This window comes from Jatropha curcas, chromosome 9 (genome assembly GCF_041381405.1).
Source record: "Jatropha curcas cultivar XTBG-Jc1 chromosome 9, XTBG_Jcur_1.0, whole genome shotgun sequence".
NCBI lineage: Eukaryota > Viridiplantae > Streptophyta > Magnoliopsida > Malpighiales > Euphorbiaceae > Jatropha > Jatropha curcas.
The window spans coordinates 5,119,948-5,143,454 of record NC_143159.1 but is presented as its reverse complement, the minus strand read 5'-3'; the positions used below and the strand labels follow the sequence as shown (position 1 = coordinate 5,143,454).

The following is a 23,507-nucleotide window of genomic DNA, read 5'->3' as shown; positions in this document are numbered from 1 at the left end:
TACATGCACTTCCATAATTTTTGATTAATTTTAAAAATAATTTAATGAGTTTTTCAGTTTAAATAGAATAATATTAATATGAAACAGTAAAAAATAGGTAAAATTTATGATTAACGATATTAATTATATTTTTTTAATGTGTAAAAGTGTTTTAGTCTAATTTTTATAGGAGGAATAGAGTACTATATACTTTCTAGATCAACGGTTTAGATTACAGCTTATATTGTGTTTTGTCTTCTGGTCAAACTTGTTGACTAATCCTCCGGCTCAAGTGACTCTCTTTTTCTTTTTCTCATAAGCAATAACATGATGAAATAATTAAGGGCAATAACGGATTTCAACAATGTGATTATTAGAGGCTTTGAAACCCTTCTTATTTTTCCAACTTATTTCAAAGTTTAATTCTTTTTTCCCCAATTTTGACTTTAATTTTACTTCCCATATTCCCATTCCATTGAGTAATTATTTTCTCTTCGAAATTTACTTGTAATACTATTTTTTTCGTAATGGTTAAACTGAAATTTATAATTTAGTATTTAAAATTCAACGTGAAACCAATTTTAAACTTTGAATTTCGCTTTAACCGCATTTTATGATAACATTATTATTAAGAAGGAAGCTGTAATAACACAAGAAAACATGAATTTACTGCCACAAGTGGGTAATTTTTCAAATAATGACAAAAGATGATAGTAAATTGTGTCTGTCACTGTTTTAGTCAACAAAACAGTGTGTTTTAACTTTTAAACAGCCTAATGAGATTCTTGCCCGTTAGCATCACTTTTTGCCATAACAAACAAGCTGTACCATAAAGAATCAAACAATTATAATGTAATGTGGGACACTTTTGAATAGTAATAAAATAAATATGTTATAATTAATTTCATGACTAAGAACTAGGAAGGGTTTCAAGTCCCGGAGTATAAATATGTTTCTTCCAAGCATTTTTGGCAACAGAAGCAGCATAACCATTCTCTTCCAATCTACCATTTTGAAGTTTCTTTCTCGTTCTACCGGACAGTGAACAGTGGACCTTTTTCTAAGACTCGTCGTTGTAGAGTAAAAGTTCTCCCTCCCTAAAATTAATTTTTATATGTTTTTTAAGATTTTTTTACAGAAATTAAATTAACTAAATTATGTTATACCTGTTTTTTTTTTTTCTCAAGATCATACATTCAGTTCGCTTTATGAGTATCTCAACATATAGTCCATAGTCTCATTTTACATTTTTAGCAGAGATAAAACTAGAATTGAAAAATCTATGAATTGAGGCTCAGTTGACGATATATGCTAGACATGTGGAAAGAACTTTTAGATTCGATCTCCATGAAACATATATGAATCTGAATTAGATGGACCCTGATAATAGAATCTGGATACCGGTAATTTACATAAAAAAAATTGAAAAAATTAATTAATAGTACTACTTAATATTTTTAAAGGAATAAATGATTTTGGATAAAAACAAAAATCTCTAGAAGGATAAATAGAAGTGGACGGATAGAGTATAATATTATTAAGAGTAAATAATTATTTAATTCTTCGAATTGTCCTTAATTATAACTTCATTTTACTTGTTTGGTAAACGTACTAATTAATTTTTAAGTTTGTTTTATTAAATGATTAAGTTATTAATTAAAAAAATGTCATTTTCTATTGAGTAAGAGACTAAATAGTAACATTATATAAATAATTATCAAATATTTAACCTTTTAAAATAATAATATTTTGACAAAGTGATTAAATAATTTAATTAGCTAAATTTCAAGGACTAATCAATGTAAATTTCCCTTCATTTTCACAAAATAACAACAACAATAACAGTGCAACAAATCAAATTGTCTTCAAACTATTGATAAAATGAGGCGAGCATGTCATACAAACAATTTTTTTAAAAAAATTCAAAATAAACAATACTAATATCATCAGGAATGATATAATATATACAGTTTGGTACGCAAGTCCATAAGATATGAAATTTTAAAGATGATATCTAAGCTCAAAACACAGTCTTAAACCAGGTTGATGGACCACTTGTTAGTTACCTCTAGTAAAAGCAAATACTACTGATTGGTATGGAACAATAAATTCTTAATTACGACCATACTTTAGACTTTTAAAGCTTATATTATCATATCTATGCACATGCAACCATACAAGATAGCAACATCAAGTTTTGTTTGTGCTTGAGAAAGGGGAGTGAAGCCAAACCATGAAAAGACAACCCCCCCCCACAAAAAAAAAAAAAAAAAAAAAAAGTCTATCATTTGAATATTCTATGAACATCTTGTGCAGTGTTTTATTTATTTTTTATTTTTATTTTAATTATTATCTCTTTATCTTTGACTGCTTCTTGTGGGTTGGCTTGGCAATGACAGGTTTATTATAAAGAAAAAGATTTAAGGTTAGAGAGTTCCTTTACTGAAGGTGGGAAGCTAATCTGCTCACGGGTCATTATTTTTCAGAATTTGTGAGCATTTAAAAAAAAAATGAAAAAATAAAAAAATTCAATAAGGTTCATTCCTCAAGTAGTACAATTAGGCAATCATGTTTAGTAGATTTCAAATTGTACAGCTAGCGCAGGCATTTTGTTTGTCTTCATTTGTAAATCAAGATATTAAACAATATAAACATTGTTGGTTTTTCTATAAAATAATATAATTCTATACCAAATTTTTTGTGTTGTGACCAAATCCATACTTTCTGATTTATTTTATTTATTTAAAATTATTGTTAATTTGGCATGTTTAGAGCAACCTATATCAGAAATTAATGACACTGCAGCTGTTACTTTTTGTAATCTAATGAATAATATCGTGTAGAATTAGCCAACTTGATTGCCAATCAACTCGTATCAGCGACACAAATTCTTCTTCTTCAACATATGTATAACAATTGAATTTTTATATGGTATTAAAACTAAGAGACCGGAGTAGTCCGTTTTGATACGAAGCCCAATGAGTCCCACTAACATACTTTAGGCCCACTTTAAACGAAAAGAACATAATTTAGGCCCACTAACATAATTCAGTTTACTGTAGGTATCTGAATCTCTCTTCAGCTTGGTGTAGGAGCTGTTCCATAGTAGGTAAGTAATTTCTTACAAGTACGACACGTAGCCTAACATATGGCAAATAATGAATGTGGCAGAAAAGGAAGTGCACAATGTTGAATCATGTTATCCAACATGATCAGGTTTTGTTGTTTTTCGGGCCAGCAAACTCCACTACAAGACTGGTAATAAACGACGCCAAGCAATTTTGTCCAGCCACCTGAAGCAGAGCCAAGCATTGTCGTATGCAGGAGGAACGGACTTACAGTGGGGCAACTGGCACCCACCGATTTTTACATTTTAGATCGTGGTTTCTGACTTTTTTTTTTTTTTGGTTAAAAAAAAGAGCAAAACTCCAGAATTACGTGCACATTTTAGGATAGGTTATACTCACTCCACAAGAATCATGAACAATTCATGAATAAAGATCTTGAAGAGGACCCATAGTTCCCATACCATTTTTTTCTAGATTACTCAGAGAGATGATCAACACAAAAATTGGCTTCTTATGGTTTTTGACATTTTAATCATATGTTTTAATGTTCCCATTATGTTTACTTAATCATATGTATAATTTCAATGCGTGATTTGTCTGGTTATATGTTATATTTTTTTTACCAGTTTAATGGTTCAAGACCTCAGTCTCAACCATAATTAACTTGATCTCTAAATAATTTGGTTTTTTAAATCTAATTTCATTTTAAAATTTATGACTATCGTTTGAATTTTTTTATATTGTATTTTTTAGACATCTGACTCATTTTTTAAATTTGAGGACCAAAAAATTCTAGATTTAATTTTTGATAATATAACATTTAATTTCAATTTGTATTCTTTCCCCCAGTAGACTGACTGCCTTTGCCTTTGATGAGCTTTCAAATTATTATAACTGCTGCCAATAGAGAATTTAATTGTCGTGCTAGTTGAATTGAAGAAAGTTAATCTTCAAAATTTTTGAGCTTTAGCTGCCACACCAAGATAATACATAACCGTTTTATGGAAAAATAAATGCAACGACTCATGAAAAGGCTCACTCAACAATATTGTTGCTTTCTTGCTCTTGTTTTGTGGCATAGAAACATGTGTGGCATGAGAGAATCTATTAAAAGATAAGAAATCATAAATTTTCCACTAAAGGAAAAGTACTGGGTGTCCGAAAATTTCCACCAACTCGAATACAAAATTTGCTTTTTTAAAAGTATTGGTTGAAAGAAACATGTAATTAGATTAAAAGCCACTAAAAAAATGATGAAAAAATAAATATCTAAACATTTGTTGTTACAATTTTATTAATTATTTAATAAAGAATTTTCTTTTAAAAAAATATCAATTATTTGTGACTTACAATTTCCTTGGGGATTAATTCAGGATTGGTGGTTGTTATTGTTGTATAATATTAATTATTCACAATTGTTTTGACTTTGTATATATAATTAATTAGTTGCACCACAGTAGGTGAAACCAAAGCAATAGAAACAAGGATTTAAAAGCAAGAACAGCTACATCTGATTAATTTCTTGTTATCTCTGTTCTGATACAAGGAGGGTGTCTCTTTTTTCACATATGGAGAGCAACAATATAGCTGCAACAGCAGGAAAAACTATAAGATGCAAAGGTTCTTTAACTTTCTCTCTGTAATTTTCCTATAAATCCTAAATTAATATTACTAATTTCTCCTGTAATTTCGTGAATATATATATATATATATATATATATATATATATATATGAAATACAGCCGCAATATGCAGAAGCCCTGGACAGCCACTGCTGATAGAAGAGATCGAAGTTAACCCACCAAAAGCTTGGGAGGTTCGGATAAGGATCATTTGCACTTCCCTTTGCCACAGTGATGTTACCTTCTGGAATATGAACCCGGTAATTATTAAGCCCCTCTCTATACTATACTATACTATATATATATAACTATCTTTCATGATCCCTTTATGTGTTAGATTAATATGTGTATTGTAAATTTACATAACTTGTTCTACAGGGTCCTGTTTCAAACTTCCCAAGAATCTTTGGACATGAGGCTGCTGGGTAATTCAAGTCTCTCAGTCATCATACTATATTCCTGGAGACGATGGATCAACTCCTGTATATGTTTTGATTATTTTTTAAAAACTTTTTTTGAAGGGTTGTTGAGAGTGTTGGGGAGTATGTAGAAGAAGTAAAAGAAGGAGAGTTCGTGTTACCAGTGTTTGCTCCAAGTTGTGGAGAGTGCAGGGACTGCAAATCGAGCAAGAGCAACAATTGCTCGAAATTTAAAGTAGGTGCTGGTGAGTTTGGGATGCCAAGAGATGGAACAAGTAGATTTAGAGACATGAAAGGAGAAACGTTGCATCATTTCTTGGGTGTGTCTAGCTTCACAGAGTATACTGTGGTGGATGTTGCCAATGTGGTTAAGCTCAGCCTTCAAATCCCTCTTGATAAGGCATGTCTGCTAAGCTGTGGAATTTCAACAGGTCAGTTATTTAACATTCAGACTGATTTGTTCCTTCCATTTCTTAATTAACAACGTAGAAGTTTAGCTTATATATATATATTCTAATTATAAAGTTTTTCTTTTTTTATGAAATAATTTTGAATTTTTTAAACAATACTCTAACTGCTGATTTTTTTAATAAATGCCCAAACCTAACAATTAAGAGTTGTTAGTCTAACGAAGTTCAAGCCAATTAATATTGTTGCTTTGATCATTTATGAAAAGTAAAGCACAACATGGAAGTCAACTTGTCTCAAAGTCTTTGTCTATTAAAATTACGTCAGATTTTATATTTACATTATAATATATTTCTTATAAAATTACCTCAAATTAATATAATATACGATTGATAATATTTCACCAAAATGGTAAATAATAGTTTGATGGATTTGTCTTATTCTTGACACCAGCTTTTAATATAATTTTTAGTTTTTTTTATTAAATTAAAATATTATTTCTATTATTTATAACTTTATGGTATACTGATGTTTTTGCAAAACAGGGCCTCAAACATCACCATAAGTGAAACTTACTTGGTCACTCCATGTCTAATTATGATGTTGGTAAATTTATAAAATTATGAACTTCAATTCAAAAAAATAAAATAATATGATCTGAGTGCAGGTGTAGGAGCAGCGTGGAAGGCGGCGGACGTGGAGGAGGGATCGACTGTGGCTATTTTTGGACTGGGAACTGTTGGACTTGCGGTATTTTTATTTACTTTAAATTGCGCTGTGAATTTAATTAAAAGATGAGCTATTTATATCGATTTTCCATGGATGATTTGTCAGGTTGCAGAAGGAGCTAGGCTACGCGGAGCTTCTAAAATCATAGGCGTAGATTTAAATCCTGAAAAGTTTGAGATAGGTATACATTAATATGCATCCATAAATATAACTAAATTGAGAAATTCAATTGCTTGTTTTGTTTTGTCAGGAAAAAAATTTGGGCTTACAGAGTTCGTCAACCCTTCAACCTGTGGGGAAAAACCTGTCAACCAGGTAATTAAATTCTTGGGATATTAGAAAATTTTTTAAGAAGACAGTAAGTGAAGAGGACAACAAACGGTTGGCAAATGTTCTTAATTAGCTTAATTTAGCAGTATTAGCTAATTGTTCTAAATGGAAAACGGACAAGACAATAGAGGGTTGTCAATTTGCATTAATTATGAAAAGTAGTTTATATTTATGGTTTACGTTTTAATTTTTAAAATTAGGTAATTAAGGAAATGACAGATGGAGGTGCTGATTGTTGCTTTGAATGTATTGGGTTGGCCTCATTAATGACAGAAGCTTTCAGAAGCAGCCGACAGGTTTGAAGTTTTACCTTGATTTTAAGGTTAGGAGTATTATTTAGATTTATAGAGTAAAATATAATAACCTAATTAAAAATTCAATATCACATGGACTAATAGATAACTCTGTCCACAATTTGGAAATAAATAAGATTCAATATTGACATTCCAATATAGCTAGATAATAAGTGACAAACATAAACTACATATAATATTTCATTTTATGTAACTTTGTTAGGAGAATAAATTTTTTTTTTATATATATTTTACTGCTCGAGAAGGATTTTATCTCTCGATTATATTAAAAAATAGAGAGGTTATCACATGAATTTGATTAAGTATTCTTTTATATTTAAATTTTGGTTTATTAATTTGTTTAGTTTTTTTAATTATTTCAATACTTAACTCTAAATTTCATTAATAATACCTTTGGCAATGACAATGTTTTACAAAAATTCATTTTTCAATATCCATTATATTATTATTATTATTATGTAAAAGATTTAGAATGTTATTATCACTATATTATTTTTTAATATATATCTTAATTATAAACCTCAAAACATTGGCTATATATATAAATAGAGAGTTAAACTCTTCTCAAAAAAAAAAAAAAAAAAAAGAGTTTTTAATCATCAATTTTATAAATTAAAAGCTTTAATCGAGTCTATTGTTTTTAAAATTACTTATTTTACATATTTTTTTTCTATTTTTTCCAATTTCCACAATTAATTTGATTAACATGTGAGTTAAGGGGTGGGGCAAAACAGTGATATTGGGAGTGGAAATGCATGGATCACCAGTGAGCTTCAATCCATTTGAGATGCTCGAAGGCAGAAGTGTGGCTGGTGCACTAATTGGAGGCCTAAAACCCAAATCTGACATTCACACTTTGGCCAAGAAATATCTAGACAAGGTAATAGCCATTAATTATTATTATTTTTTTTTACATATAATTACATGTTAATCTAATTAATTTGTTCTCTTTGGTGTTTGGTTAATAGGAGCTTAATTTGGAGGAGTTCATAACACATGAACTGAGCTTCAAGGACATTAACAAAGCCTTTGACTTGCTTCTTGAAGGGAAGAGCCTTAGATGCATAATTTGGATGGATAAGTAATTGGGCTAACTGATTATGGATTACCAGTAAACATTAATTAATGTCCTCTCGAACATGAATGTCTAGAAGATCATGGCTTCACTGCCGACGTGAATGTTTTATTTTCTCAATGCAATATTTGTTCATCAAAATTCTGATAATGTTTCAAAATCAGCAATATAATTTGGTCCATTAGCTTGAGAATTGACTCTTTATATATAAATTACCTCATATTAACATTTTAATTACTCTATTACTCAAAATCAATTCAAATAAAATATTTCAATCTCAAATCTTTTTTTAAACATATGTCTTCACACTTGGTCGAAAGTGAAATTAAAGTAAAATTGTTTTAACAATACCAACCTTTGACTTTGTAGTACTTATGTTCCATATCCATAACATTATTCTTGCCCTTTTCTTCAAATTTCGATTAATTGTCTGTAAATGAAGAAAATAAATATGGTTTGAGAGAGACAGATCAAACGCCACCACAGACGGTCGTTTCTTTAAAAAAAGGACAAACGACTTTGATTCCCTGAAGCAAACAACCAAACAAGCATTGATTTGTAGAATGTCCTTTACGTCGGACGGCAAAAAATAAACGACAGACCAAATACTGCTTAGAACTGAGCCCGATCATTGAACTCAGTTCTAAGCCCAAATTGATGGTTCTAAGTGTGGCCCAGTTCTGAGGGCTTCTTAACATTCGACGCCTATAGGCCCAGTACCAGCAGCTTCTCAAAATTACCCCATGGGTTAGCTCCCACCAAACAGAAAATTGAAACGTGGCTCAGAAATGACAACGAGTGGACTCACTTTTTACCTCCACAGTAAAAGAGTAAATCTTCTTTGTCTTAACCTAAACCAGAAGAGAACTCTGCTTTTTTCGTCGTCTTCCCTCATCATTTAGCTGGAGGCTGCCCTTCTGTGACTGGTCAGCAACCATTTTCGTTTCCTTTTCCAGCAATGGCGGAAGCTGCAACAAGTGAAACCCAAACCCTATCTGAGGTACCGTTTTTATCTCGTAAACTCTTGCATGGTATGAGTCGATTGCTATGCCAGATCTGTTTCCCTCTTTTGATTTCTTTGCTTTTATTCGTTTTGGATCTTCGATTTTTGTTCTATTGAAATTGGTTGTAATAGTTACTGAAAATTATTGGCGAAATGAGACTTGTGAGGAATTAATTTGACTTTTTTTTTTCTTTTTAAAGTTTTGATTTGTTCCGACTTATGAGAAATTGATTGATTGAGGGAATATATTGGTTCGATTGATTGTGAGTTAGCTCCTCTATGATTTTTCTTGAGTATTGTAAGAAATGTAATTTGTTTTTCTTTCAATGGAGGAGACAAAAAGAAGAAAGGAAGTATGTTTTTAGTCCCTAAACTTTAGATTTTGGCATTAATTCAAATTTTCTTTCCTTTTCCCTTTCCATGAGAAATATTCAGTGGAGACGCATTGGCTTTGACATGATTTTTCTGTATGCTGCTGAGTGAAAGGGAACTGTTTCAGAATTAGTCTTGCTTCGCTAAATAAGTAACCTAGGCATGTCATTTACTTTCAGTTTATTAATGCTTTGAGTTGGACCTCAATTGCTTACTAAATCAAGCTAAAGCCATGCTTGGCCTGATTTGATGTCAGTAATAGTTGACAGAGAAATATGAAAATCAAAATGCTTTGCATAATATGAAGGGAATTGTCATGTAAATTGTGATTTAATTTAGCATCCACTGAGCTGTATGGGTATGCTTCTATTTTTCAGTCTAATTGCTAAAGAATAAAGATATTAGATGTGAATGGATTTGATCAACTTATGATCTTTTAGCCTCGTTTTTTATTTTTTATTTTTTATTTTTTAAAATTTTACATGCTTTGCGGTTCAGTAACAAAAATAGATTAAGCTTTAGCTGCTTGGAGACTGTCTGGTTAATTTTGCCTTTGACCCATGTAATTATCCTTTTGCTATCCTGCTATAGCTATTTATGCCTTCAGGCCATCATCATCTAGTGTACTCAGCATTTCTTCCTTTCCTTAGCTGACATTATTATTCAGTAATGCTGATATAACCTTTTTTTTTTTTTTTAAATATAGCAATATTTATTGAAGGAGAACGAGGTGAAGACAGATGTAGGTTCTAAGCCTGAGGAAGTAAAGGAAGATGTGAAACCAGAATCTGCAGATGTTTCAGCCGAGAAAGCCGAGGAAGCACCGGTAGCTGCTGTTGAAGAAAAAACAGAAGATACTGCTGGTGCTGGTGTTGAAGAAAGCACAGAAAATAATTCTGCTGCTGAAAACAGCGGTGAAGATACTCCTGCTGTTGATACAAAAAGCAATGAAACTACTGAAGAGAAAACCTCAGATGAACAAGAAGCTGCTGATGAGAAACCGGAGATAAAGGTATGACCTTTTATCTGGAAGTTTTGCTTTAATGGCCTAATTACATTTTCTTAATGCAACTTCTCTATGGATTTACTTATTTGTTGGGGTTGCCTTGTTCATATCCAGCTGGAGACAGCACCAGCTGATTTTCGTTTCCCAACTACAAATCAGACTAGGCACTGTTTTGCCCGATATATTGAGTATCATCGGTAATCAAATTTTCTTTGCTATTTACTTCTTTTTAGTGTATACAAATTCCATGATGTAATACTAAGTATTATGATCTTCTTCAGTTGTGTGGCTGCCAAGGGAGAAGGAGCTCCAGAGTGTGACAAATTTGCCAAATATTATCGTTCTCTCTGCCCTGGTGAATGGGTAAGTATCTTCCAGATTCTTGATATCCTGAGTAGTATTGTAGTTCTTTTTAATTCTCAATTGAGGATTGGAAATGCTCCTTCCTTTTTATCCTTTTATGTTTTAGAAGTTGTTCAATGCTTTTACATATCTGATAAAGTCAAACCAATTAAAAAACATTGTAATCATCGGGCTGTAGACCTACATTTTTATTCCTTTTTAAATTATGCATGTGTTGGTAAAATGTTGAAGTACAGTATGAGTGTGTGTGTGTGTGTGTGTGTGAGAGAGAGAGAGAGAGAGAGAGAGAGAGAGAGAGAGATTATCGTGTCTCACATAGTCTTTGTCTCTCCAAAAGTTGGCTGAAATAGATTTTGCATTTGACATTGCTGGCATGAGTTGCTTGTCAAGACATATGAGAGAGAGTCACACAATTAGTGTGGTTCCCACAAATCTTGCCTAGTCTAGGTGGCCCATAGAATTTTCCTTCCCATTGGTTGGTGCAATGGGTTTCAATTTTGTTATTGCTGACATGGAAGGATGGGGAAATATTATTGTGCATAATGATTTCTCTCACAAGTTTATCAAGAATCAAGGCCGTAAGACTTTTAGTTTCTGATAGTAGTTATATAATAGTTGCATATGATTGAAATGATAATAAAAGATGACATTTTTTTAGAGACCAAAATGAATCTGAGGATGAGATGATCGATCAAAGTTTGAAAGAACTTGTAAATATTATAATTGGATAAGAATTAAAGAGATTAAAGACAATTGGTAGCTCTTCTCAACTCTGCTTGGTATTTGTAGTCTGCTAAATTCAACCTCTTATTATTTTTGCATTAGCATGCAATTCTTGTGATTAAGCAATATGTTACATCTTACTGCTGCCTCTTGTACAAATCATTACAATTAGTTGTTTTTATGCTTAATTGACCCTGATCTCTAATCAAACACATTTCTCTTGAAGATCTTCTGCACTTAGTTGAGCTATGCAAGAGTTGCTATATTCAAACAATTTTGAAAATTTTTCCCTAGCAACTATTAATCATTATTATTTTGTTTGGACCTCCTGCCCCTGCATGGAGTTCTTCTGTATCCACTGTCTTCTATTTCAATTGTCTCCACTGATGAAGCAGAATTGGGCTTGTGTGTGTGTGTGCGCGCGCGTGTGAGCATGTGCGTGTGCGTGTGTGTGAGCGTGCGCGCGCAAGAAGAGCTCTCTGCCGGACCACACTCTTGGCCCCCGATCGTTTAGCATTAACGTCTTTCACCTCCAAACGAATCATTCAATACCCTGAAACTCCCAGGAAAATAGAAATTCACGAATTAGAGATGCTGTAATATACTCTTTCCCATAACTTCTCATACCAGACCAACCCACTGAAATGGCATGTGTGTGTGTGTGTGTGTGTGTGTGTGAGAGAGAGAGAGAGAGAGAGAGAGGTTATTTTGTTGATAGGTCCAAGCATTCAGGAGTCACCTGATTAATTCGTGCATTATATGGCACCTTATGAATAGCTCCTGTGAACTCTATTTAGTTGGCCTATCATTGTAAATTGTGAGCTTCCCATGTATTCTCTATATGTTAAGACCAATGATATAATAAACTTGGATATTTGATTTTTGAGATGATTACTCAATTTCTAGATGTCCAAAACCTTGAACTGTAACCATGTGCTGCTTGCTATTAGTTTTATACTGTTGAGTTATGCATCATTGTTATATTTTTTTGGGGTTCTTTAGTGACCTTTTTGAGCTGATTTTTGGCTTGTTTATGGTTACCAGATAGAGAGATGGAATGAGCAAAGGGAGAATGGAACCTTTCCGAAGCACCTGTAGATGGTTCTCAAATGGAGACTCGTGTGCTGCTTGTTTCCTGCTGTATCCATGTTTCCACCACCAAATGAATTTCTTTGATGAAAAATATATTTTTCGGGAATGCCCTATTTAATAAGAAATTTTGGTTTCTCTATTAGAACTATAGTTCAGTCTGACGACAGAGGAAGTTGTTGCTTATAAGACAGCTATTGCTCATCGTCATTGAGATGAAGCTTCTTTCTCCATCATTTTGCCCCTATTTTAACTGTCCTGTAGTGGTTATAGATTACCCGCTTGGACGTCAAAGAAAACTGTTATCATTGTTACTTTTCACATAATAAAGTAATACTGCTTGATTGCCCTAATCAAATTCTTGGTCATTTGATCCAAGATTAGGCATTGACAATTTCACTATTTGGGATTTGGTCATTCACTAGTGTCATACCTATATTCTGGTTATCCAAATTCTTGGTTTTGCTCATCTATGATCATTGGTCATGGATGAACACGGAATCCTTGAACTGATGTCTCAATTGTGTTTTATTGTCTGGCTTGTTTGCTGGAAAGTTATATTTTTTGATCGATTTGGAGTTTTCACGAAATTTGTATGAATGTTTTGGACCCTCCAATGATGGAGCCCATTAAAGAGAACTGTCGTGATCAGAGATGACCAGACAGGAGAACGCTTGGGCTTGCTTACCCTAAAAGATCCCACTCGAACATGCAGGTATTGAAATAAATTGATGCGGGAAGTCTTGGAAGTTTAGTAATACACCTAATTCTAATGCAACCATCAAATATTGCCACTTTTGTTCTATTACCAGCAAATTCTCGTGGTTGCCAAAGCAGTAGAGAAAACAGCAAATTCCTATGGATGCCGAAGCAGCAAAGCCAACTGCTCGCTAACTTAAAGATTTTAACTGTTTAATTAGTTAAATTGGCAAGATTTCACAGTAGCATTGCACAAACCATATATTCATAATACCAAACAAATTTATAGATGAAACACATCAAATTCATGAACAGCAAAAACATTTTTAACGAACAACGTTAGGTTGTTCAGGGTTTAATAGCAACATTCCACTGTACCAGCCATCCCCAACTTAAAGTACCCTAATACAGTCTGACCCTACTGATCATCCACTTTCACATTCAAAAACAAGAACTGACAAGACAGAGTAAGATCCTACAACAAACACATCCGCTACACAATCATCAACAATCAGCTGACCACCTTGTAGCAAATTGAGCTTTTAAGCCCTCTCACCACGGATTCTCCTGGCAAGCTGAATGTCCTTGGGCATTATGGTAACACGCTTTGCGTGGATGGCACACAGATTAGTATCCTCAAACAATCCAACAAGGTATGCTTCTGCTGCCTCTTGTAAGGCCAAAACCGCATGGCTCTGGAATCGCAAGTCAGTCTGCATCCAGAAAACAAAGTTGCAATGATCAGCTAACATATCTGAAAATGATCTAAAAAGTAGTACACATACTCTGAATAAATAAGGAATATTGATTCTAGCAATACCTTAAAATCCTGAGCAATTTCACGAACAAGCCTCTGGAATGGGAGTTTCCTGATAAGGAGTTCAGTACTCTTTTGGTACTTGCGAATTTCACTGAAATTTCATGTTAATATAAAGTCAATTTTAAGAATTTCAAACAAAACAAAAAATCCAATGAAGAAATACTTATTTGAAAAGCAGAACAGGTTTTCAACAACATACCGAAGTGCAACAGTTCCAGGACGATATCTGTGGGGCTTCTTCACACCACCTGTGGTTGGGGCAGACTTACGAGCAGCCTATAACAAAATAGCAGCAACAAAATTTTGCTTCAGAATTCAAGACAACCACAAAAATAATTATGAGACACCCTAAATGTTCTAATGCTACGAAGTTGAATAACTATGAAAGAACGGGTTACCTTTGTCGCAAGCTGCTTCCTCGGCGCCTTGCCTCCAGTGGATTTACGAGCAGTTTGCTTGGTACGTGCCATCTACAAATATCAGATTAGGCAAGATTTTATGCAACCAGTTAAAGTAAGCCTAAGGAATTCTCTATTAGAAGTCTCTGCATCAATACCAATAACCCAAGTTGACCACGTTAACACTGTGAACTTTTCAAGAAAAAACCTAATAAAGTAATTTTCAAAGGCCAAATTCATAGGGCACCACTCTCTAGACCATGTACAAAGGGCAAACCCGAGGATATATGAGAAACAAGCCTAAGTAGCGCATCACAGCATACTCCACCAGCAAGACCCAACACAGCCATTCTCAAGAAAGCAGCTCGAACCAGTAAACTCTCAAAAACTTTAACAAAAATCAAAGAACCCAAAACGGAGCAAGGTCAGAAAGGAGTGACTAGGGAAAGAATACACCCTATGATACCATGCCAGATCTGAAGTCAGTCGGACCAAGAAGAGACAAGAAACACGAAATTACAGTATATTCAAGAACTTGGGTAGAGGCAAAAGGAAACGCCCTAGAAGTTATCAGTAAGGGTTCTTCTAAACAGAGAATGGGAGTTTCTCTTGATTTTAAACAAGGGCTTTCTTAAGAGAATTTGACTTGCAGCTTCAATTTTTCAGAAACTAAAATACAACAATTAAGAGAGAAAAATTATCGATAGCATGGAAACTGCTTAAACGAGCAAAAATACAATAAGAGCTTCAATTTTTCACAAACTAAAATACAACAATTAAGAGAGGGAAATTATCGATAGGACGGGAGCTGCTTAAATGAGCAAAATACAATAACAATGAAACCAAAAAAGAAAACAAGAAACCCTAGAATTGGAAAGAGGGGAAGGCGAGAGATTCATACCTTGATAAACCAGAGGGAATCTTCAAATCTCCAACAAGAAGTTTGATGTTTAGGGTCAATTTGACTAATTTTGGCCGCTATTTATAGGGGCAATCAATCATGGGCGGAGTATGAACTACTAACGTACGGCCACGATTGACTCCCACTGTGCTTTTATCTGAACGGAATCGGACGGTTATGCGTCCGTCTTATTGTGTTTTCTCTCGCATAAGTGAACGGCTAAGATGCGCGTTTTACAGTGGGTGTCGGATTAATGATTCATCCCCAACCACCCCGTCTTAAGGGCCTACTCGAGGCCCAATCCCGTTTGGCTTGTCACAAAATAATAAAGACATCTCTTCTTCAAAATTCTTCTGACCACAAACAAAAGCAAATACTGAAGCGAAACAGAGCCACACGCCGCATGGGTTATTTTGGCGGGACGACCTTACAAACCCTAAGGATGGCTGTAATTCCTGCTTCGTCTTCTTCTTCACGCTTCATTTTCACGAAGCCAATGTCCAAAACCCTAACCCTAAATTCCATTTCGCTCCGTTATAAAAATAACTTTCTAAAAAGACCTCCGTTTACACTTCTAACCAGAGCGCTTTCTGCAACTGCTGTACAAGAAGCACTTCCTACTGAGAGCATAGATAACAAAAGTGGTGGGTGAATTTGCGTCTCTGTAATTTTTTTTTTTATTTTCCTTCATTTTTTCTGGAGCCGAAAGTCGGAGTGTGATTCTTATTGCTGTTAATCGTTTTGAATTTTCTGGGGTTTAGTGGTGAAGCCTCAATGGAAGGCGGCAATAGATTTCAAGTGGATAAGGGATAATAAGGATGCGGTTGCTTTGAACATAAAGAACAGGAACTCCAATGCTAATTTGGAACTTGTGCTTGAGCTCTACGAGAAAATGCTGGCAGTCCAAAAGGTCAGATTTTATCAATTTAGGGCATTTTCATTTTTAAGTTGTAATTACGAATTTGGCTCGGATTTGGCTCCTGGAAAATTTTCCTTTTATTAAAAAAGTTGGTTCTTTTTTACGAAATTCAATGATTTTTATGTGAAATATCGCCATTCTTCTTGTTTGGATGAAAAACCTGTTAGAAGAGTCCAGTGAAATGCAAGGGCTCTGTCAACCAGTGTATTTTGCACCAGTGAGCTCCAGACTCGGAATACATGTCGTTTGGAATCAAAATAAAGATGAAGATGAAAAAATAGTTTCAAAATGGTAATTTAAAATGACAAAAATTAGTTTGCTTCTCAGTTTTATCTAATTGTCACTTCCAGATAGCAGGAAGTTGAACGGCTTCGTGGGGAAAGGAATTTTGTAGCAAACAAGATGAAAGGAAAGCTGGAGCCATCAGAACGTCAAAAACTCATTGAGGAAGGTACAGTTTAAATGGTTTACTCTGCCTGTAAGTATTATTTTGATTGTTGATTGGTTAATGTACTATTGGCATAATGCCCTTTCCTTCCCTCTTTCAGGAAAGAATCTGAAGGAAGGACTCGTGAGTTTGGAAGAAGATCTGTTAAAACTTACAGATGAGCTTCAGCAGGAAGCACAATGTATACCCAACATGACTCATCCAGATGTTCCAATTGGAGTAGAAGATTGCTCAACAGTGAGAAAGACGGTATAATATTTTTGGGCTGCTTCCTGAAATTTAATATTTCTGTTCTTGTTAGGCAAGTTTGTGCATTTGATTTTATTAGCATAGCTTCTTTACATTTTCTGTCTGCTCTCAGGTGGGTAGTCCACGAGAATTTAGCTTCCCAGTCAAGGACCATCTTCAGCTGGGAAAAGAACTAGATCTCTTTGATTTTGATGCAGCTGCTGAGGTACTCACTCTGTTTACTTTAAGGTATTAAAGCATTTCCTATAGATATTTATCAGACCATTAATAAATTTCATGTAAAAGTTGCTGATCTAGTTAGCCATAAAAGAAAGTAGCTAACATTAACAGCCTATGGTATAACAGGAATTTTTCAATAGTAGTTGCATTTACTAGGAATTAGGGCTATTAGATATTGTCTGGCTTTTAATTATATTAATCACTGCAGCACAATTTTGTTATTCTCATGCATGTTCAAATTGTAAGATGCAGCATTTTTCACATGCAAGATTTTTTCAGTTTCTTTGATCAAACTTCAATAATATTATATAGGTTTTAGCTGCTAGGCCTTCACCATGACTAGTGAAAATGGTCCAACTTAATATTGCTTGCTGGTACAGGTTAGTGGATCAAAATTCTACTACCTGAAGAATGAAGCAGTTATGCTAGAGATGGCCCTTATCAACTGGACTCTCTCTGAAGTCATGAAAAGGGGCTTTATGCCTCTAACAACCCCGGAACTTGTAAGATCCTCTGTTGTTGAAAAATGTGGCTTTCAACCTCGTGGAGATAATACCCAGGTACCATTAAGTTTTTATGACCGTTGTCCGAATGATGCTAAATGCATTTACCATTACTTTTGCACTTGATTATGGATTGCAATAATGAAGCTGGTGATGGAACATCCTTAAACATCTTGGCCATAAAGTGGATGCTTTATGGTGTGAATGATGATTATACCAGGTTTACTACTTAGATCACACCTCATTGATGGGTTGTTTATACCCCATGCTTAAGTGACTAGCTTCAGTGTCAAAGAGCCAATCAACAGATAGCTCTTGAATCTTTTTAGCATTGGGTTGTCTAAATTCGTTTTAATATAATGATTTGGTGATGTTTAACAGGTTTACTCTGTGGAGGGTAGTGACCAGTGCCTGATTGGCACTGCAGAGATTCCTGTGGGAGGAATTCATATGGACTCTATACTCACTGAGTCAATGTTGCCTTTAAAGTATGTGGCATTTTCCCATTGCTTCCGAACAGAGGCAGGTGCTGCGGGTACAGCAACAAGGTATTTATGTGAGCATTCCTCATTTCATTATAATAATCTAATTTATTCAAAGACCTCATACTAACAGTCTCTACCAATGTTTCTTTAAAATCATTTTTGAGCATCATATCAACTTTAGAATGTTCATAATATGGCTTTCCATCACATCCAAATGTTTTTATGAGGTAGTTTAATCTTGAATGCTTCATGTGGTGAGATTACTACATTCAAGCACCTGAGGAAACACAGAGTACACGCTCCTCGTCATCATTATCTTGGACTATTGCCTTGTTAATATTTGATTCTGTCCTATTTTCCATTACAAGTGGCAAAATCTGTTAATTTGTGATTGTTCTTTCTCAATCTCTTTAAGTTGCCTTGTATTATGGAAGGCTTTTGTACCACTTAACACAAGTTGTCTATTCACATGCAGTTCTTTCATCTAGGATTATTAGGAGTCTTATCTATGGATATTTAAATTAATGTTGTTTTTAGACTTTCTTGCATGAAGTGATGAACTTACAGCTTTCTTGGGCAGGGGTCTTTACCGAGTACACCAGTTCAGCAAGGTGGAGATGTTTATTTTATGCCAACCAGAGGAGAGTGAATCGTACCATCAGGAGCTTATCAAAATTGAAGAAGACCTCTTCTCTTCATTAGGGTTACATTATAAGTAGGTGCTACAGTCAATATCATTAGGGTTATATTATAAGTAGGTGCTACAGTCAATCTTCATTATTTTTTCGCTTCCAAGTACCTGTGGTAATGTTAAGCTTTTGGCAGAACGTTAGATATGGCTTCAGGGGACTTAGGTGCCCCTGCATACCGCAAATTTGATGTGGAGGCTTGGATGCCTGGCTTAGGACGTTACGGTGAGGTATGGAATCTTGCCTCTCTATTCCTTTCTCCCCAAAAAAAACTGTTCCCTTGCACATGCAGGATTTTGCCTCATCTCTTTTTTTTTTTTTTTCTCTTTGAATAGATATCAAGTGCATCAAATTGTACAGACTATCAAAGTCGCAGACTGGGAATTCGATATCGTCCATCTGAACCTACATCAACAAGTCCTAAGAAGGGTAAAGGCAACCTTGCTCCTACGAAGTTCATTCACACACTAAATGCAACAGCTTGTGCAGTTCCACGAATGATAATATGCTTATTGGAGAATTACCAGCAAGAAGATGGCTCTGTCATAATTCCTGAGCCATTGAGGCCATTCATGGGCGGGCTGGAACTTATAGCTCTGAAATTTTCAGAAGATAAGTAGATTATTATGTTTGATTTTGAGGGAAGCATACAATTAGAACATCTTTGTTGACAATTTTTTCACATATTAATGCCCTGAAAGAATAATTTAATGACCATAGAAAATGTCAAACATATCCTTACCAAAGGGCGAGCATTTTTGTTCAGCAGGAAAAAATATTTTTGCTTCGTTCAAGTGTTTGTATAAATAACCTTGAAGGGGAACTGAATTTTACAGTGTGGTTGAACTGTTTATATTAATTTACATAGTTCGACTTGGAAATGATATTAAGGGGGAGAGAGAATCCAAATTTCTGTGGTCTGATTCTGTCAATTTGGTAGCTTAAATGTCTACCCCAAGTTCTCCCTCCTGAACTGGTTGCTTTTATCAGCATCAGCATGCTTGTAATGTTAAGCAGCCTTTTCGAGAAATGAGGACATAATTTCAGCTATACATCCTGAGATGAAGGACCTGTTTGGCATTATTATTTATCAATTTGGATAAAATAGTAGGAAGCATCGTTTCGTCTCCGTGGACATAGAAGTGGCTTTTTTACAAGTTTAAAATTGATCTTGAAAAAAATTCCATTTGAAGCTTTTTCTAGAATCATTCACAGAAGTAGATTGTAGAATTTACTATTCATTTGACACTAATTCTTAATTTATTACTGACACGTGACAATGACAAAGCAATGATGCCAAACTGGGAAACAAATTCATTTGATACTAATCTAGCTTTTTAATTGCTAGAATTGTTGCCGGTCTTGTGAAACTGCTAGCTTCCTCTATAATTTGAGTTTGGTCACATCAATTTTTTTGACAGGGTATGTGTATGCTTCATAATTGATTTGTTGGCCCAAGCTACTTAATTTGGTGAGAGTGGTTATCAGATCAACCTGAAATAGAAGAAACACAAAGATGCGATTCAGCTTCACAGTCCTACTTTGGCAGTTGAGTTAATCTTTTTTTCCCTTAATACTGACCTCATAATCTGTCTGAGACACCGTTTCTCGGCTGCGTTGGTACTTCTGGACCCATGGTAAAACCTCTGGATCAGTGGCTAGTAAGGCCTCAGTAGCTGCTTGATCAGGACCTAGGAACGCCGACATAACAGCTAACTGGCAACCGTAAAAGGAGACAATAGAGTATGGATTAGTGAAATACGCAACAAGTTCCTTTAGATGATTATAATTTGGTCAAGAGTAAGAAAGTCCTTACTGAATTTACTTGGTTATTTTGAATAAACACAAGAAGATTTATTTCCTAGGTAACTTGTACGTCCAGTAATAATTATAAAAAAAAAACCTAAATGAGCGACTGTTTCTGTGAAGAAGAAGCAGAAGAAGAAGAAGACACCTGGCGAGGACCAAAGCCAACGGCTTTGAACTTTTCCTTCATTTCCTGTACGGTTGCTTTGTCCCATCGTGGAACCCTCCCCTCTGGATCTGGCTCCTGGGTGTCTGCTCGTCCAAATTGCTTATCGAACAAACCCCACTGTTTCAACAAGAAGAAATGCACCCATTACGTGTTTAACCTGATGAATTTCTACTTGTTCCAAGCACAAACCAAATTAATATTACTTTCATGTCTTTGAATACAGTCTTAAATCTTTAATTATATTATTTATCCTAATGCTTGTAGATTAACTCAATTACAAGGCAACCAAACTAGAAAACTTACCTGCCCACTAGAACCGTATGCAGTGTATAACAAACTTCCTTTCTCTTCATTACCACCACACTTGCGGATAGCAGAAGCCAGAAATGTAGACTTAAGTGCACTTTGTGCTACACATAATGAAAAAGGTAGAGTCAGGGGTAATGTTCTTCCATAGTGATAAAATTTTCTTTCTGTTTTCTTTTTGCTTGTCTGCATAATTAGCACATGCAAGATTTCTATAAAATGCCACATGGTTCAAACTGATTGATTATTGACATGCATAACCTGCATATTGGATAAGATCAGCAAAGGAAATTGGTCCGCCCTTAGAATATGAATCTATCTCCTTCTTTACTTCCTCTAATAAATTCAGAGCTGCAGAAAGTCCTTCATTTTCAGGTCTGCTTATCTCTGAGCTTCAGGCAAGAAATTATAAGAGATAATTAAGATAGCAATTGAGCAAGGAAATTATATCATTCTTCAAGTTGCAAAAACAACTGGAAATCCGTGAAGCAATGATTAATTGTGAACTCGAAAATATAGGTATTTATTAACAAATAATTTCGATCACAAACTAATCCAACAGGTTGCTTCACTAAGAACTCTCTATGTTAATTCCTCAACAGAGAATTTTAATCGAGGCCATTGTTGTTGACATAAAGTATGAATAATTCCAATGTTATTAGAATGTAGCTGAAAGGGAAAGAATGTAATGTCATAGTAAATTTAATTATAACATTTTAACTCAAATGTGAGATAATGCTTCAAATAATGGATACCTGAACCGAATAGATCCATTTGGACCCCCAGATTTTGAAGCCTACAAACTTAATCAGAAGGAGATCAATATATTTCTTGATCATTTCCCCTATTTTTTCTCATAAAAGTGAAGGACTTCAATCACATTGTAATAAGTAAGATCCTTATCTGACCTTATCGTAAGTAATAGCATCATTCAGTGCCAGAGTTAGCAGGGACGGAATAACCTCAGGTTTTCCCTGCAACAAACATAAATGGAAATGCAATCACAATTCACAGCATACAGCGAAAACATGCCAGGGTAAGATATGGATTCTTTACATAAAGCATCCCACAGCTAATTTTGATAAAGAAAATATATTAATAATAAATGGCAGTAGTATGCTACCTTTATAGCTGTGGAAAGAGTCCCCTTAATACTTGCTGTGAAAAAGAAGCAACTCCATTTGAGCATACACTATAACTAGCTAGTTTTAAAATGGAAATCTTTTGTTAAGAAAAAAGCAAACAAAAGAAGAGCTTACACTGAAACTCGGAACGTTGTCTGCGCTGGATCAAATCAGCAGCACTGGCCATTTGAACAAATGATCCTGAGCTTGCTATTAATTCCTAAGGTGATATCACAACTGGTAGAAACTCATCACCACATAATTCTAAATCACCAATTTACAAATATTGAAAAAAATGAAATCACATTTCCCATTCTGAATCCAACAACTATAAGTAAAATCAGACATCGGTAAAGCAATAAAAAGGAGGAGATCATTTGTTTTACCATGCCAACGGTAGCCCCAAAGCATTTCAAGACGTCTCTTCGCCTGAAACCATCCTCACTAGTAAAATCAATTTCAGTTTTGTTGCAACGAATGGGAACGGAAGCCTGTTCAAAATGTGCAAAAAATACTGTACTCAAAATGCTATTATTATTAACAATCATTTCAACAAAAATGAGAAGGAAAGAGAGGAGAAACTTACAGGACGAGAAGAAGAGTATACATGAGTAGCAGCTTTGTGGTTGCTTAGAACCAGAGAAGGGAGAGTTGAGAAGAAAGACACCTCCATAAATTGCTTTCACGCCTTCTTCAAGAGGAGAGAAATCTTAATGTTGGACAAAAGAGGATATAAGAGGGAGGGGCCTATGTGGCAATACGAGTGGAGTGTGCATGATTGTTCATGAATTTAGGAGATATCAGATATTCGGATGTGTGTATTACGTTATCCAAATCGTATTTAGGTGGGATCCTGAAGTTTCTTTGATTTGGGCCTATTCCCAGAATGGGTATCCGTTTTGTGATTGATAGGGCCCGATTTGGTTTGATTTAAAATAATAATCAAATCAAATAAAAATTGACGCGTTGAAAAAATAAATCAAATTCAAAATTCAAAATTCAAAATAAAACTTTAGTGGTAGTTTAATTCAATTTAGTTTGATGTAGCAGCTTGAAGCGAATTGGGAGGAGAAAATAAACTCTACACGTAAAAATTAACCTTCAATTATTATAATTCATATTATTCTCCTTAATACTTGAACTTGTCTTACAATTTAGTTAACTAGATGATAATAAAAGAATAATTTATTATATTAAACATGAAAAATGAATTGATTAATATAGTAACATAAAATACATGTGATTTTAACTAATTCTTCGAAGTTTTTAAAT

General features: G+C 34.3%; 5 protein-coding genes across 6 annotated transcripts; 3 read left to right on the top strand and 2 right to left on the bottom strand.

Moving 5' to 3' along the window:
* The first annotated feature begins 4,503 nt into the window (after positions 1-4,503).
* On the top strand, positions 4,504-8,142 carry LOC105630643 (Zinc-binding alcohol dehydrogenase family protein). Its single transcript, XM_012212521.4, has 10 exons — positions 4,504-4,667; positions 4,790-4,929; positions 5,048-5,094; positions 5,191-5,519; positions 6,164-6,246; positions 6,331-6,406; positions 6,476-6,540; positions 6,756-6,851; positions 7,588-7,749; positions 7,838-8,142. Exons 1-10 carry the CDS (start codon positions 4,616-4,618, stop codon positions 7,952-7,954), a joined length of 1,167 nt encoding a protein of 388 aa, XP_012067911.1. The 5' UTR covers positions 4,504-4,615; the 3' UTR covers positions 7,955-8,142.
* A 613-nt stretch (positions 8,143-8,755) lies between these two features.
* COX6B (cytochrome C oxidase 6B) lies at positions 8,756-12,858 on the top strand. The gene is made up of 5 exons (XM_012212522.4): positions 8,756-8,944; positions 10,026-10,331; positions 10,440-10,522; positions 10,607-10,688; positions 12,456-12,858. The coding sequence occupies exons 1-5, from the start codon at positions 8,903-8,905 to the stop codon at positions 12,507-12,509; spliced, it is 567 nt and encodes a 188-aa protein (XP_012067912.1). The 5' UTR covers positions 8,756-8,902; the 3' UTR covers positions 12,510-12,858.
* A 603-nt stretch (positions 12,859-13,461) lies between these two features.
* Positions 13,462-15,467, bottom strand: LOC105630646 (histone H3.3). Of its 2 annotated transcripts, XM_012212523.4 has the most exons (5): positions 15,319-15,467; positions 14,418-14,489; positions 14,219-14,295; positions 14,020-14,110; positions 13,462-13,912 (listed from the first exon to the last, which is right to left on the bottom strand). In XM_012212523.4, the coding sequence occupies exons 2-5, from the start codon at positions 14,487-14,489 to the stop codon at positions 13,742-13,744; spliced, it is 411 nt and encodes a 136-aa protein (XP_012067913.1). In that variant the 5' UTR covers positions 15,319-15,467; the 3' UTR covers positions 13,462-13,741. The 2 variants fall into 2 exon arrangements, with proteins under 2 accessions (XP_012067913.1, NP_001295710.1); NM_001308781.1 differs by lacking the exon at positions 15,319-15,467 and having other exon boundaries at positions 13,742-13,912.
* A 182-nt stretch (positions 15,468-15,649) lies between these two features.
* SRS (Seryl-tRNA synthetase) lies at positions 15,650-19,689 on the top strand. The gene is made up of 10 exons (XM_012212524.4): positions 15,650-15,962; positions 16,080-16,228; positions 16,595-16,688; positions 16,786-16,934; positions 17,047-17,139; positions 17,534-17,713; positions 18,038-18,204; positions 18,722-18,856; positions 18,967-19,060; positions 19,166-19,689. The coding sequence occupies exons 1-10, from the start codon at positions 15,722-15,724 to the stop codon at positions 19,448-19,450; spliced, it is 1,587 nt and encodes a 528-aa protein (XP_012067914.3). The 5' UTR covers positions 15,650-15,721; the 3' UTR covers positions 19,451-19,689.
* A 524-nt stretch (positions 19,690-20,213) lies between these two features.
* TL29 (ascorbate peroxidase 4) lies at positions 20,214-22,908 on the bottom strand. The gene is made up of 11 exons (NM_001308782.1): positions 22,822-22,908; positions 22,622-22,726; positions 22,371-22,455; positions 22,235-22,269; positions 22,020-22,085; positions 21,867-21,907; positions 21,373-21,503; positions 21,109-21,215; positions 20,785-20,922; positions 20,412-20,546; positions 20,214-20,324 (listed from the first exon to the last, which is right to left on the bottom strand). The coding sequence occupies exons 1-11, from the start codon at positions 22,906-22,908 to the stop codon at positions 20,214-20,216; spliced, it is 1,041 nt and encodes a 346-aa protein (NP_001295711.1).
* Positions 22,909-23,507: the final 599 nt, after the last annotated feature.